Source organism: Ursus arctos, unplaced genomic scaffold (assembly GCF_023065955.2).
Source record: "Ursus arctos isolate Adak ecotype North America unplaced genomic scaffold, UrsArc2.0 scaffold_5, whole genome shotgun sequence".
In the NCBI taxonomy this organism is placed as follows: Eukaryota; Metazoa; Chordata; class Mammalia; order Carnivora; family Ursidae; genus Ursus; species Ursus arctos.
In genome coordinates this window covers 7,812,529-7,828,855 of record NW_026623067.1, presented here as the reverse complement: position 1 = coordinate 7,828,855, position 16,327 = coordinate 7,812,529, and the positions used below count along the sequence as shown (strand labels likewise).

Below are 16,327 nucleotides of genomic sequence, written 5' to 3'. Positions count from 1 at the left end.
CCATCCTAATGTCGCTTAAGCTCTGTCTCACCATTCTTCTCCCATCTATCTTGCTGTTTTTCTTTAATCAAATATACTCAGTCTCGCAAGAGCCTGGATCAAATGTGTGGTATCTGTGAGTCCATCTCATCCTCGGAACTAACAATGTCCTGCTATTTTAGAGGAAGTTTGGCACAGAGAGGTGGACATGCCCTTCTCTAAATCGCCTTGGCGAGAAAGTGGCACAGTCTTCAGCCTGGGTCACCATCTGCTTTTCTACTGGGCAGCCCTGTGCCCTTTTGCTTTCTTTTCTAACTTCACATCTGTGTTGCTTTGCTCATATCTGCATCTATTTGCTCTCAAAGAATCTTGTTTATTTAACCACCTAGCCTTTGGCAGATGACCTCAAGCCTTTCAGACGCTGCCCACCACCAAAGCTTCAGGCCAAACCATCATCCTTAGAAGAAGGACCCACAGGGGCACCCGGGTGGCTCAGTAGGTGAAGCATCGGACTCTTAGTTTCCACTCAGGTCATGATCTCATGGTCATGAGATCGAAGCCCCCTCCTCCCTTTTGGGCTCCTTGCTCAGCAGGGAGTCTGCTGGAGATTCCCTCTCCCTCTACCCCTCCCCTCACTCACCCTCTCTCTCTCTCTCAAAAACATAAATAAATCTTTTTTAAAAAAATGAATAAGGATCATAAACCTCACAGGAGCCCCAAAGACCTGAGTCATCGGTCCCCGCCTCTGACTGGGACCTTATCTGCTGGTCCTCATCCTCATCTGTCCCCACACACAGCCTGCCTGGGGGGCTCTGGTCACGGGGGTTCGCCCTGCTCCCTCCCACCACAGTTCATGTTTGTGTACCCTGCAGCCTCTGGGCCTCTGGCTGCTCTGTTGCTGGCTTCCGTTCCTGCTCACTGCTTGCACTGGTCCTTCAGTTGTTAGCGCAGAGACTCCCTGGGAGATTCACCCTAACCCTGCCGGCAAGCTCAGAGTCCTCTATTATATTCTTGTAGCAGTGCTGAGTAACCTTTCTCCCAGCGATTACTTTGTAATTGCTTGCATTCTCCTGATGTATCCTAAGGCTCCTTGAGAGCTGGGACGTAATCTGTCTTTTGCTTACCCTTGTGTCTGGGTACCAACAAACGTGTGCTGAGGACAGACTGGATGATTTGCTATAGGCATACACACCATCACTTCAAATTCAACAACATGGTAATTACATTTTGCTCAATGACAGGCACCCCCTGCATTTGCCACCTTTCAGGTGACCTAATGACCTCACCATACTTATCCCAAATAGGGATCACATCCTCTCTTCAAATTACCTTGCTCCTTCTGTGTCTTTCTCAGTTCTCCTCACCTCAGAAGTGCAGCAGCGTGGATGGGCTCTGCTTGAATTACTTCTTCTGAGGAAAGCGGTAACTTACAGCCTTGTCACCTCCAAAATGTGCTTTGCAACAGTAATAACAGGCATGCAGTCCTTACAGGACCCTTACTGAACTATGATAGAAATTTATATTCCAAATATTTGCTGGGCTATGTACCTGTCATTATTCTACACGTATCTATCCAGGCATCTTCACGTCAGCTCAGCTACTCAGTTCTTTATCATGAGTTAAATAAAGGCAGGCAGAAAATTAAAGTTTGGAAAAGATTTTAAGAAATTATGTTGCTGTATAAGGGTGCCTCCGTGGCTCAGTTTGTTAAGCTTCTGCCTTTCGCTCAGGTCATGATCCCAGGGTCTAGGATCCACCCTCATATGGGGCTCCCTGCTCAGCAGGACCGTCTCCAGCTCCCCCTACTTGTGCTCTGTCTCTGTCAAATAAATAAATAAAATCTTAAGAGAGAGAGAGAGAGAGAGAGAGAGACAGAGACAGAGACAGAGACAGAGAGAGAGAAATTATTATAAGGATATAAGGAGAAGAAGGCCACGGGGTATTTCAGAAAAATAATGAAAGGGAGGAGCTCAGCAATTTTCCAAATGCACATGAAAACATTAGGATACAGTGTGAGGGATTCCTTTACAAATGCTCAGTTTCCTAGAAGGCCAGGGTGACTAAAATGTTAATTTTATCCTTGTAACTGAGGGTTGTATGAGTTGTAACTTTTCACCGGGAGTGGCTTATTTGGGCTCTTGAACCAGAGCCAGCGGATAACACCCATCCTGTGCCTCTTCTCCTGATGCTGTAGGATCCCTCCCTTCTGTGCCAGACCACGAGGGCAGATAGTGCAGGCAACTGGGGAAGGCAGCGCTTCTATCAGCCCGGCCAGGCGAGGCCCGGCCAGCCATGGCCTCAGGGGCACCTGGGGAGCGACTGCGCGAGGAAGCCAGGTGCCCTGTGTGCCTGGATTTCCTGCAGGACCCGGTCAGCGTGGCCTGCGGCCACAGCTTCTGCCTCCGGTGCATCTCCGAGTTCTGCGAGAAGTCCGACAGCGCTCAGGGGGGCCTGTATGCCTGTCCGCAGTGCCGGGGCCCCTTTGGGCTGGAGAGCTTTCGGCCCAACCGGCAGCTGGCCAGCCTGGTGGACAGCGTGCGTCAGCTGGGACTGGGCCCGGGGCCCACTGGGGTGCGCCAATGCGCGCGGCACGGCGAGGAGCTGAACCTCTTCTGCGAGGAGGACCAGGAGACGCTGTGCTGGGTCTGTGACACCACCCCGGAGCATAGGAGCCACCACACGGTGCCACTCCAGGAGGCAGCAAGGTGTTACCAGGTGAGAGCCCCTTGGTGCACTCCGCCGGGCACAGGTGGAGAGGCCCGATTGGGAGTCTGGAAATGCGGCCCACACAGATGAGTGGCTAGAGGCAGCGGTGTTAGTGACTTGTCTAGCTAGGGACAAACCCAGATGATTCCATCCTGACCTGAACGACTCCGTTCAGGTTGGGTCCCCTTGCCTTGCCCCACGGTAACCCCCTTCTGGGACCTCTCTTCAGGAGCTCAAATGCACCCAATTCATTTGACCAAATGATTTTAGATTGTCCCCTCCTCTGTGAAGCCTTCCCCAGTGCCTAGTTTTTTCATCCTGGTTTTATTCTCCCGATGGTCAGTCCTGGTTCCAAAGACTCTGGTGTGGAGGCTGGGTTATCCAGTTGGTTCTTGGTTACAGGTGTACATCTTTATTGTAAATGCTTCTTAATTAGCTGTCTAATGCCTTATCTTCCATAGCACTTATCTCTATGTTAGTTAATACTGTCACCAAAACAACCCCTGGGTTTTGGACACCAGTGCCCGCGGAGCACACAGCTCTGATCGCCTTCCAATCCTACAAATGCATGTGTGCCCTGAAGTAAAAACCCAGTAGCTAAGTTTGTTCACACGTATTCGGGGGGACTGATGATGACAGCATCCCCAGTGAAGAGGTGACTCATATTGGAGTATTTGGCCCCCAAAAGTGGCGTCTGTGAAACTCTAATAGAGTTTTCCCTACTGGTGCTCTTCAAAAGGTCTTTGATCTGTTCTGAGCACATTTAAATTCCCAACATTGGGAGCAGCTTCCACCGCAAAAGAGGTGGGAGTGGTCTAAAATCTACCGACATGTTTAACTGAAGTACTGTCGCAATGAAATAAATCGTGAACATTGGACTTTCTAAAATTATTATTATTAATTATTATTATTACTTTAACTTTGTTTTAAATCAAGGTTTTGGGATATTTACCACCTCAACTTCCCTCTTGACATACCTGGAAATATCTCTGACTTTTTCTTTTTTATTTTGGTTGTCATCTACAAATTTCAGGTGCCAGCTCCTTCCTAGCTACACTTTTGAAGTATGCTGTTCCTGCTTTCTTTTTACCAGAAGTTACCTAAATGTAACGTGGCTGTATGTAATATATCTTAATTGACTACCAAATAAATATCTGTTAACTCCTTAGCCTGTCAGCAAGGACTTCATAGGACCCTAAGTGCTGTTTCTACACTTCTTGTCTCAGCCAACCATGATATCCAGCAAACCCAACCTAATCACTGTTGTCCCCAAACATGACACATCTTGTTCACCTCCTTGCTTTTGATCACAATTTCTTCTGCCTAAGCGAACTGTTTCTCTGTCTATCGGTGTCGAAGTTCTGTTTCATACAAACATTTAAAAAATGCCACTTCCAGAACACCTAGATGGCTCAGATGGTTAAGCGTCTGCCTTCAGCTCAGGTCATGATCTCAGGGTCACTGGGCTCCCTGATGCTCAGTGGGGAGCCTGCTTCTCCCTCTCCCTCTTCCTGCTGCTCCCCCTGCTTGTGCCCTCTCTCTCACTATTTCTCTGACAAATAAATAAATAAAATCTTTAAAAAAATGCTGCTTCCCCCATCTTGTCAAATACTTCTATATATTATTCTGTTAGTTTCTGTGCAACATTATAGATAAGCTTATAGCAGTCTCTTTTAAAGGCAGTTCTTGTGTAAGACTTATTAAATGACTTGGGGAAGAGCCCCCACCCCCTATTTTTTTCCTAAGACTTATTGAATGACTTAAGGAAGAAAATAAAAGTATATATATATATGTGTATCTTTATGGTTGTTCTCTCTAGATAAAATATATGTGTTTACCTCTAGCAGGGGTTGAGGGTGGAAAGGAGATTCAGTTTATTATTTTTTAAATTCCTCGTAAGGTTTATGATATTGCATATCTCCTCTCCACTTAACAATTAGTGATTTACAAGGTTTCATTTGACCAAATAATAATAAACAATTTTCTTATTATAAATCAATAAATAATTTTAAAAACCTCAAATATATAGATATAAGGAATAACATCCCTCACAACCAAGCAGTTGTAGATACAATTTCATCTATTGAACATTTATTGCTACATAGTTTTTATATATTCATTACAAGCACTTTTTTCAAAATTGGTGTTATATTACATAAAATATACTTATCTTTTTTTTTTAAAGATTTTATTTATTTATTTATTTGACAGAGATAGAGAGAGCCAGCGAGAGAGGGAACACAAGCAGGGGGAGTGGGAGAGGAAGAAGCAGGCTCATAGCGGAGGAGCCTGATGTGGGGCTCGATCCCATAACGCCAGGATCACGCCCTGAGCCGAAGGCAGATGCTTAACCGCTGTGCCACCCAGGTGCCCCTAAAATATACTTATCTTAATTGACTTTATAATTGTGAATGTTTCTTATCATTCAATATTCTGCAGCATCTTGTTTTAATTCCATCATGTTAATATAAAATGCATTTTTCTCACTCTCTCACTTTTGACAGTTGGTAAGTTACTTCTATTTTAAAGAATGAACCATGAGAGACTGTGGACTCTGGGTAACAAACTGAGGGCTTCAGAGGGGAGGTGTGGGGGATTGGGATAGGCTGGTGATGGGTATTAAGAAGGGCATGTATTGCATGGTGCACTGGATGTTATACGCAACTAATGAATCATGGAACTTTACATCAAAAACTAAGGATATGCTGTATAGTGGCTAACAAAACATAATAAAAAATTATTATAAAAATTAAAAATTAAAAAATATAATGCTGTAATGAACATATGTTTAGATTTTTTATTATATCTGGCATTAACATTTAAAATATATTTATATTTTACTTAATCATTGGTGAGGTTGAACATTTTTTTGTGCTTACTAGCCTGTTTAGTCGGTCTTTGCATTTCTTGATATCCCTGGTTGATATTAGGTACTGAATTCAGGCATCTATAATGGGTTCAGCACATGTTTCCAAACAGGCCAAGCTCCTGATGGCCCTGGAACTTGTAAGGAAGGAGATGGAGGAGACCTTCACTCAGGAGGCCAACATGGGGAAGAAAACTGTCGTTTGGAAGGTAAGAGAATCTTGGGGCTTCTGGAGGCTTGCTTGTCTGGCAGAACCAAGTTTGGGTCATTAAATTACTATGGAAGCATCTTCCCTGCTGCACACTTTTGTTCCATTTACATGGTTGCTCTAGGGAAACATCTGCATCACCTTGGATCATCGCATCCCCTCAAATTACACTGTGTATCTGTGTTCTTTTTATCTCTATTAATACTACCCCAATCCAAATTATAAATAGTTTTACTGACCTTGATTGTACTATAACTCATTGTTCCATTCCTAGTACCTACAGAAGTCTCATATTATCATTACTAGTTTAAAATGTGTGTGTGTGTGTGTGTGTGTGTTCATTGGATGAATGACATAATAAATATTTCACAAGATTGATATATATGGCATATAGCTAATATTAATCATTTTAAATATAGGAGGATAATCTGAACATTCAGCCCCTTGTCAGTAATCCATATACATATCTTCTTTTTTTTTTACACTTCAACTTTTCACTTACCTATTTACACACACACACACACACACACTGGTTCTCAATCTGTGGTGATTTTGTCCTCCAAGGGATATTTTGCAATAACTGTAGACATTTTTGGTTCTCATGGGGGGTTGGGGGAGGGGAGTTTTCTACTGGAATTCCAAGGGTGAAAGCCAGGCATGCTACCAAACACCTTACAACGCACAGGACAGCCCACAAAAGCTCGCAATGAAGACTCATCTGGTCAGGGATGCCTGGGTGACTCAGTCGGTTAAGTGTCTGCCTTCAACTCAGGTCATGATCCCGGGGTCCTGGGATCGAGCCCCAGGTCAGGCTCCATGCTCAGTGGGGAGTCTGCTTCTCGCTTTCCCTTTGACCTTCCCCTCTGCTCATACTCTCTCTCTCTCTCTCAAATAAATAAATAAAATCTTTAAAGTAAAGAATCATCTGGTCAAATATAAATAGGGTCAAGATTGAGAAACTATGTATAGAAAGTATATGTATATTTATATCTATTTATGTAACATATGATTTATAGAGTATTTCTATTATTTGGCCTTCTCCAAATAACCCTTCTTCTCTGATTGCTTTATATATATATATATATATATGTATATTTATATATTTACTTATTTATTTATTTTAAAATATATTTTAAATTATTTCCTTTCTCTTTCTTGAAAATGTTGTCTTATACTCTATCCTCAGACTGATATTTCTGTAAGGACCATTTATGCTACATTTTTCTTCTGTGCTGCATCTTATCTTTTCTATAGTTATGCATATCATATGTAAAGTTAAACATTTATTCATAATTTTTGTTCTTTTTAGGCTAATAATCCAAGTCAATTGTTTTCAATCCTGACCTGACTATAGATTTACACATCAGAAGTTCCATATGCAAGATTTTGCAAACCCTCCACTAATTATTCTAAGTAGAGATAATTCTATGATCCGTGTTCTTCTGTTTGGTTTTATTTTGTTTTTTGTTTTTTTATAATAATATTTTTTATTATATTATGTTAGTCAGCATACAGTACATCCCTGGCTTCTGATGCAAAGTTCGATGACTCATTAGTTGCATATAACACGCCGTGCAGTATGCAATACATGCCCTCCTTACTACCCATCACCAGTCTATCCCATTCCCCCACCCCCTCCCCTCTGAAGTCCTCAGTTTGTTTCTCATAGTCCATAGTCTCTCATGTTTCATTCCCCCTTCTGATTACCCCCCTTTCTTTATCCCTTTCTTCTCTTACTGATCTTCCTATTTCTTATGTTCCATAAATGAGTGAAACCATATGATAATTGTCTTTCTCTGCTTTATGATCCGTGTTCTAAGCAATGTAAACTTGCATGAGCCATATAGGCCAAATACAACACACATCAGTTTAATAAAACAAACTCTAACTTCTACAAAGACACTTCTGTCTATGTCTGTAGATATAATTGTCACACTCAAAAGGAGGATGTGAGAGAAAGAAGGATTGCAACCAAACCCCTTCTTTCACCATGCCGTCCCTCAGGGTGTAACACCACTCTTTTTCCGTGGCTGAATTAGCACCACTGCTCAACAGCTCAGACTCCAACATCAGGGATACATTACATGAATTGTACCTTTCAGATCAAACTATGGAATTTAGAGTTGGTTATTTTTTTAGAAGTCAGGATTACATGAATCCAGTAATTTAGAAAGTGGCAGAAAGTGGTAGGGATGGAAAATTGCCAGATGGTTTTGAGCCTTAAGGGATTTGAGAATCATTACTAATTTTGTTCTTCATTTGTTAATTTGTTTTTAGAAAAAAGGTGTTAGTTCATGCCCTTAAATCAAACCAAGACCTTATAATGTTTTGCAATGGGCCAGGGAATCCAAAATGAGACACTATGGGAGATTATTGTGTTTCCTATACTCATTTTAAAGCTAGTTTTCCACATCCCAGGCTCAAGAGAATAAAATGTATGAATAATAATGCTGTGTCAGAGTATATTCTTTAGGTCTATTTAAAACATGTGCATGTGGGTTTGGGTGGAAATCAGGATTAATTTCCTTAAGTTAACTCTGTAATAAATGGCCTGTGGATCATTTAGCTTTATTTTGGCTGAACAGAGAACATTAGCCTTAAGGTTTCACAATTACCATGTTACGAAGTAATGTTCATGTTTCTAATGTCTAAGCCTTTTTTTTTTCTCACATTTACAATTCAGGTCTCTCTAATCTCTCTTCATAATGATTCAGTTGTTTCCACCCAGTTCTCATTCTAGTCAGTACTTTAATGATGTATTTTAACTTCATTGTGCAACTATTCTATGCTAGTCAGCCTGCTCAGCAGTTTAATAGATATTTAATCTTAATCCGCATACTCCTCCTCCCATAATTTAAATATGGTACAAAAACTTGCATGCAGAACTGCCTTGCCTGCAAGTCCATGGCCAAATGAGAACTCAAATCCAGCTGCCTTTCTCAAACTCTAAGTCTGAAGACCACTGGTCCCATAGAGTGGCCTCTGGTTTCTGCATGTTGTTAAAACGCAGCTGAACTGTGGACAGAGTTTTGGTGCTGGGGTCTTTCTGGACGTTGCAGTCAGCTTCCCTACCCCATACCTGAAGCTCTCCCTGGTTGATGATTGGATCCCCTGTGTCACTCCAGGAGAAAGTGGAAATGCAGAGGCAGCGTTTCCGGTTGGAGTTTGAGAAGTATCGTGGGTTCCTGGCCCTAGAGGAGCAACTGCAGCTGAGGCGTCTGGAGGAGGAGGAGCGAGCCACCCTGCAGAGACTCCGGGAGAGCAAGAACCGGCTGGTGCAGCAGAGCAGGGCTCTGAGGGAGCTGGCCGAGGAGCTGGAGGAGAGGTGCCAGCGCCCAGCGCTGGGCCTGCTGGAGGTGAGCCTGGGCCCCTCAGCAGAACAAAGGGTACGGGGGAGCCCACAGAGACACACAGCCACTTTCAGTCACAAACCACTTGTGCCATCATGATTTTTAGGAAAAGGGCACCCTGGCATCTGTTTGGAAAGCACCTTAATTCTAAGTCTTAGCATCAGAATGAGGAGGGACTCTCAACAATTGTATAAAATAGTTCATCTTAGAGACCAAAAATTAATTTGATATCTTACCTATGAGGTTAAACAAAAAAATGGACAATTGATGTTATGTTGGGTGAAAACCACTTCTTAAAACCGCACAGCTAATCTGTCAATGATGATAGCCGATTCCAGAAGTCTTTGGTAACCCATTTCTGTGTCAGTAGCTAAATGTATGAATAATGTCTTAAATTGTCCAGCTTGAAGCTTTCCTGTTAAATTTTGTGGCAAACACAAATTTCGTTGTCCATATTGCATGCCCATTCCAAGCATGGTGGGGAGGGATTAAATGGGTTCCTTGCCATTTGCTCACAGTCTGTTAGGGTTTGGACAGCAGAGAGACAAAATAGGAAAAAGGGAAATTTTTATTTGTTTTTAATCCTTCATGAGGTCATCAAAATCCCAAGTGAACTGAGAAAACCATTGTTGATAATGCATGTGTATTATCATGACAGAACGCATTGCAGTAGAAAAATTCTGGGCACACTTCATTCTGTCTCATCCCCAATGACTCATTCAGGAGCTTCTCAGCTAAGGAATCCATGTCCTCATTTAGCAGCTGACCCGCAGATTCCATCGTGAGTCAGCCCCAGACGCTGAAAGTGCAGTGAAATCTTCATATTAACTATCTACGTAATGTTTACAAGGACAGGAGTAAGCAGCACTGGTGACATAGTTAGGGGTTCATTAAATGAATGAACTTTCAAAGCATTTTTATTTGTCTTATTTAATTCATTTTGTCTTCAATTATCTATATCTATATCTATCTATCATCTATCTATCTATCATTTATCTATCATCTATGTGTAAGCAACACATATGTTTATTATCATTATTATTATTACTAGGCTCGTTTCCATGTGAGCAAACTAAGCATCAAAAAGGAATTCATTTTCTGAATTTCAGACAGCAAATATACATAGAACTTTAGCATTTTCAATAATGACATCCATCATCTTATTTTACCATATTTCAAAACAAAACATTGAAAATAAGCAGTTATTAGCACCAGATAAATGTTAAAATTATTTCCGCTACAAATCTTAGGGAGAATATATTCTAAAATTATTTATTTTCATTTTTATATCCACCTTTCCCTTTCTTCCTCAGTACCAGTAAGCAGCATTTTACTGCCAAAGGCCAAAAACACGGCCTGCCAGTCTCATAAAAAGTAAAGTCAATTATTTTCCTTCTTTTATGCCTTCTCAAAATTTATCTGACACGTGGTTATTTTTAGATGGAAAAAAGAAAATGTAAAACAGGGGATTTATTTAAATAATCTCCTTTGAGATAAAATGTTGCTATTAATTAATGACTTCCTTTTTTATCCAGTTAGGTAACCTACTGACACATGAGTCCATAGCTATGGTGTCGTGGTTCAAGTAATGAGGAATTTGGGGTTTTCTTACAGAGACATGGGGAGTAATATATTTTTGTCAATACCTTTCTCTGTTCCTCAAATAAATTCTGGAGATTTTTAAAGTGTATTTTTACCTTAATTCCATCTACATTTGTTACAGAATGTAACTCTTTATTAATATATCCAAATGTCAGAATTATCAATTCAGAAAATAGTTAAATTGGTTGATATCATTGGAATTAACCTAAACTTTGTGTAGTCTGATTCCATTGTAGTACAGGCAAACTGATTTTAAAATTCATGAGAAAATTCAACAGCCAATTTTTTGATTTTGTTAAGAGAGATTGATGTCTTCTATCATTTTATCATCATAATTAATTATTTCCAATCATCCCTAAAGAGATGTTCATGGTTTGTTTCCAATCTGTAAAAAGAATTTTAGAGTGTAACTCATACCTGCTTATATTTCTCTTTTACTTTCAGGGTGTGAGAGGAGCCTTGAGCCGGTATGTTTACTGTCTGAATCAGGGACGGGTTGTGGGAGGACAAGGGAGTTGGTGGATAAATCCTACTAAGAATTGTCGGTTCTGTGCCCTTCTCAGAAGTAAGGATGTCACACAGCTGGAACCGGAGACCATCCCCATGGAGCTGAGGACAATGTGTCGCATCCCTGGGATGAGGGAAATGTTGAGAAAGTTCCAAGGTAGGCTGCTTCTTTGAGCCGGGAGAACTACAATGTCTATAGTTTGGTTGTTATTACAGTTTGTTACCGTACAAATCAGGTTGCAGTAACAGAACCCAGTTTATCGTTCACTTTTAAAGATGTATTTATTTATTTGAGAAAGACAGAGAGTGGGAGAGAGTAACCCAAGCAGGATGTTCACTGGGAGTGGAGCCTGATGCGGGCCTCGATCTTATGACCCCAAGATCAGAGCTGATCCAAAACCAAGAGTGAGCCACCAGGCACCCCAGCAAAGGTCTATTTTTAGATCATATCACTGATTTACTAGTGGGTTGTGGAGACTTTTGTTTCACCTCATCTTCCTCTGGGAGTAGTGCAGATAGAGCCCCACCTCGATTCGGTTGCTGGTTGCTCTGGGAAAGGGCTAGGTTATGGTGGTTTGGGCACTGGTCCTAAAGGCATCCACACTTAAGTGGCACCCTGGCTTCCCTGAAGATTTTTTAACTATAGTGAGTCACATGCTCATGCCAAGTTATAAGGGTGGATGGGAGACAGTGCTGTATTCAGAAGAAAGAACTGGGATATTTGTGTAGAGTCATAAAGAGTCACTAACACCCATTTAAGCTACCTTTAGTTAGAACAACAGGCTTGAAAGTGTGGTTCACAGCTTATTAGCTGTGATATGAGTAACATTAGTTGCAATGAATATTCATTTCCCTGTTTATAAAATGCTGAAAAAATGTATTGTTTGGAGGACTAAATGAAACGTATTTGAAAACAGAAAAATCATCAATATAAAAGCATACATCAAATTTATTTTATTATCTGTAACTTGATGAGTTGCTTAAATCAGCTATTCAATAAAGCCAAAAATATTCAGTCAATTATTTTTATGTAGGAGTAAGTGTGGTGACATAAATGAGTTTGTTAGATCTGATAATGCTGTTTTTCAAAGAGTATAGATTCAACATTTGTATTTCTGTTTTTAACCCAAGTTATACCTAGCAATGTATGCAAACTGTGGCTAAACACTGCTTTCATTACTTCGAAGGAAGTTTCAGCCCATAATGAGAAAACCCTATGCAGCCCTGTTCAATGATGGGCAGATTAGCATACTAACTGTATGACTTCTTGCAATTTGTTACACTCCCATAATCAAAGTCCTCATATTCCCATTTTTTACTGAATAAATAATGAATCAATTCAATAAATATTCCATATTTTGTGCCAGGCACTTTTCTAAGTATTGAAATATATTATTGAACAATAACAAAAAATCCTACAAATCCATAGCTTCATATACATACAGTGTACATATTTACCTAAATTATGCAAAATGCACAGAATGTTAGAAGATGATACAGAATATTGGGGAAAAAATAAGGTAAGTGTGGCCAGAAGTTTTCAGGTTAGGGCATCTAATTTTAAATTTGACAATCCAGGAAGTCCCCTTGAGGTTAACACATCAAATATCTAACATGGAATAAAACATTCCAGGCAGCAGAAACAATGAGTGCCCAGGCCTGAAATAGAAATATAGAAGATGTGTTCCAGAAACTATGAGGAGGTCTGTGCGGCTGGGGAAGAATAAGCAAGGGCAAAGTCAGAGAGGTCAAGAAAGGACCAACTTGCACAGGGTGCTCTGGGCAGGTCACTGTGACCAGGATGCTTTATCTTTGAGTAAAACAGGAAATCAATGGAAAGTTGTAAATGGAGGAATAACATGATTAGATTAATGTTTTAAGAGTCTTACTCTGTATGTTTTATTGAGAATAAATTCAAAGGGGTAAGGCTTTAAGTGGGAAAAGCAATTAGGAGCCTTTGCAATAATTCAATCAGAGATGATTATGGATTGGATTAACATGGTAGTATTATCAGAGGTGCTGAGATGTGGAATGTGCACAGAATCTTGGTATATTTCAAAGGTAAAGCTGGTAAAATCTGCTGTTGGATTAGATATGAGTTGTCAGAGAAAGAGAAAAGTCAGAAATGATTCCAGAGTTTGAATCTCCAGAATTTTCATAATGAAGTTGTTGTTTACATTGGTGGTTAAGGCTGCAGGTGTGGCAGAAGGAGGGAGTTGGATTTTGAACATACCAATGGTGTGATGAATGTTATATATCCAAAGTTTGATGTCAGGTAAGCAGATGATTCTGCAAATACAGTTTCAGAAGAAAGGTTTAAGGTAGAGATTTGCATTTGGAATCAGTAAGCATATGAGTGGAATTTAATTAAAGCAATGATCCAGCCAGCCCAATAACACATTGAGAGTGAGCTGAGAAGGAAAGAAGAGGTCCCAGTCCTGAAACCACTGGATGGAGAAGTGGGGAAAACAGTAAAGGAGACCAAATGAGTGATGAGTGGAGAGGGGAGGAAAGGGTGAGGATCAGCGTCTCTGGGAAAGAGAAAGGAGGTTTTCCAGGACAAAGGTGGGGGGGCGAAGCATTGACTGCTACAAGAAAGTGATTTAAGGTGACCTCGAATGACTACTCACCAGTGTGGAGGTCACTGGGAAGTTTCATTAGAGTATTGTTATATCATGATGAGCAATTGAGTATAAGAGAGAGGGGTGGGGGAGCAATTGGAGATAGACCATATTAACTCCCTTTCACAGATTTATATTCTTATAAATGGAGCAGGGAAGTGTGCTGGAGTGGAAATAATGTGTAAAGACAACGTGCATTAAGTAGGCCTAACAGAGTTCCATGGAAACCAACATTCCAGTCTGTTATTTATGACCTCTAAAGTTTGGGGAAATCGCATAAACTATGACTCTGAGTCTCCTCGTCTGTAATGTGGGGATGATAGCAGGCACCTAAATGGGTTAGCGGCAATGATATATCATGTACGTGACCCACTCAGGTTAGGGTATCAACACAAGATCACCAGAAGTGGATTTAGAGACAAATAGTAGTAAGGGTCATTGTAATAGTATTTGTTATTATTATGATATTAAAAATGAAACTGTATGAATAAAATTTATTATTTTTGAATGTTTATAAAGAAAAGACGCTGAATATTTTACATCCTGCCTTCTTCACTGAGAATATTTTACATGTAAATGTATTTATTAATTACGTGTATAAGTAAAATTTCACATCAATCTCCCTGGGACTTCACAGTATCAGTATTGGTTTTCTGTTGTTGTGGAACAAATTACCACGGACTTCACTGCTTAAATCCACATGCATTTATTAGTTCATAATTATACAGACCAGACATTCATGTGGGATCAGCTCATTTCTTTGCTTAGTTTTCACAAGATCAATATTAACGTGTTGGCCAGGTTGGGCTCCTCTGAAGAGTCTAGGGAAGAATCCACTCCCAAGCTTATTCAGTTTATTGGCATAATGTTGTTCTGGCAGTTGTGGGAATGAGATCCTCGTTTCATGGCTGGCTGTCAGTTGGAGGTCACTGGCCTTTCTCCTCATGTGGCTCATTCTGTCTTCAAAGCCAGCAATGACACATTAAATTCAAATCTCTCTGACTTCTTGTTCTGCCATCAGCCCAATAGCCATAGAAACCTTTCCGGTTTTAAGGGTTCATGTGATTAGATGAGATCCTCCCAGATCATGTTCCTCTTGTCATAAAATAAAATCATGAGAGTACCACCAAGGTCTGTAGGTCGTGGGGCTCATCTTAGAATTCTTCCTACCAGAGCAAAGTAACATTGAAAGTGGTAGATTTCAAATTAACAAATTTGTTCTATGGATTTTGAGAAAAAAATAAATACAGAGGATTTTCCTAAGAGCTCCCAAGTGCTCTGAATATAGGCAAAAGGAATCTTAAATAGGTATGCTTATGGTTCATCACATCATCAATTGTTATGCTTTTATTGGGGTAAGAATGAGTCCTGAATTATGCAGAGGTAGCAGTGGGATACACAAGGAAGTAATGAGGAATATACGAGTGACCTGAAAGATAAAATATTATTTTGCTTTCTCTAGGAGTTATTTGAGAGAGAAGAATGAGGAATGGTGTGACTATTATACATATTATTGTGCTTCCTATATTTTTACCAGTCTTCTCTGACCTTTCACATGTCTCACAAAATTCTTCCCACAGTTGATGTAAAGCTGGACCCTGTCACAGCGCATCCTAGCCTCCTCTTGACGGCTGATCTGCGCAGTGTGCAGGATGGAGAGCTGTGGAGGGATCTCCCCAACAACCCTGAGCGATTTGACACATGGCCCTGTATCCTGGGTTTGCAGAACTTCTCCTCAGGGAGGCATTATTGGGAGGTCATGGTGGGAGAAAGAGCAGAGTGGGGTTTAGGTGTCTGTCAGGAGACAGTGCCAAGGAAAGGGGAGACCACACCCTCTCCTGAGAACGGAGTCTGGGCCATGTGGCTGCTGAAAGGGAATGAGTACATGGTCCTTGCCTCCCCATCGGTGCCTCTCCTCCACCTGGAACGGCCTCATTGCATTGGGATTTTTTTGGACTATGAAGCAGGTGAAATCTCATTTTACAATGTAACAAATGGGTCTTACATCTACACGTTCAATCAACTGTTCTCTGGTATTCTCCGACCTTATTTTTTTATCTGTGACACGATTCCTCTTATCTTGCCATCTATGACAGATGCAGAGTCAGAAAACTGGGCATCCAGAGGTCATCTTGACTCTGCTTCTAATGTGAGACACGATCATTCCTAACATTCTGTTCCTGAGAATTTTACACCTAGCAAAAGTTCCTGGGGTGGAATGAGGATGCAAACATGCTAAGCCCCAACAAATGCCCCCATTCAGATCAGCACTTTAATCCTTCTTGCTATGGACATTTTTCCATCAGGACAAAACAGAAAATATTACATATTTACATTTGGGGGAGAATTATAGAATATATATATATATATTTAATTTTGTAAGTGATGATCTCTACAGCCCATGTGGGGCTTGAACTCACGACCTGAGATCAAGAGTCACAAGCTCTTCTGACTGAGCTGGCCAGAAACCCCTATAGATCACAATTTT

The 16,327-nt window shown here is 40.8% G+C and overlaps 1 protein-coding gene across 1 annotated transcript; it reads left to right on the top strand.

The window, feature by feature from the left end:
• The first annotated feature begins 2,271 nt into the window (after positions 1-2,271).
• Positions 2,272-16,099, top strand: TRIM58 (tripartite motif containing 58). The gene is made up of 6 exons (XM_044387252.3): positions 2,272-2,694; positions 5,665-5,760; positions 8,885-9,115; positions 11,156-11,178; positions 11,275-11,375; positions 15,420-16,099. The coding sequence occupies exons 1-6, from the start codon at positions 2,272-2,274 to the stop codon at positions 16,007-16,009; spliced, it is 1,464 nt and encodes a 487-aa protein (XP_044243187.1). The 3' UTR covers positions 16,010-16,099.
• The last annotated feature ends 228 nt before the right edge of the window (positions 16,100-16,327 follow it).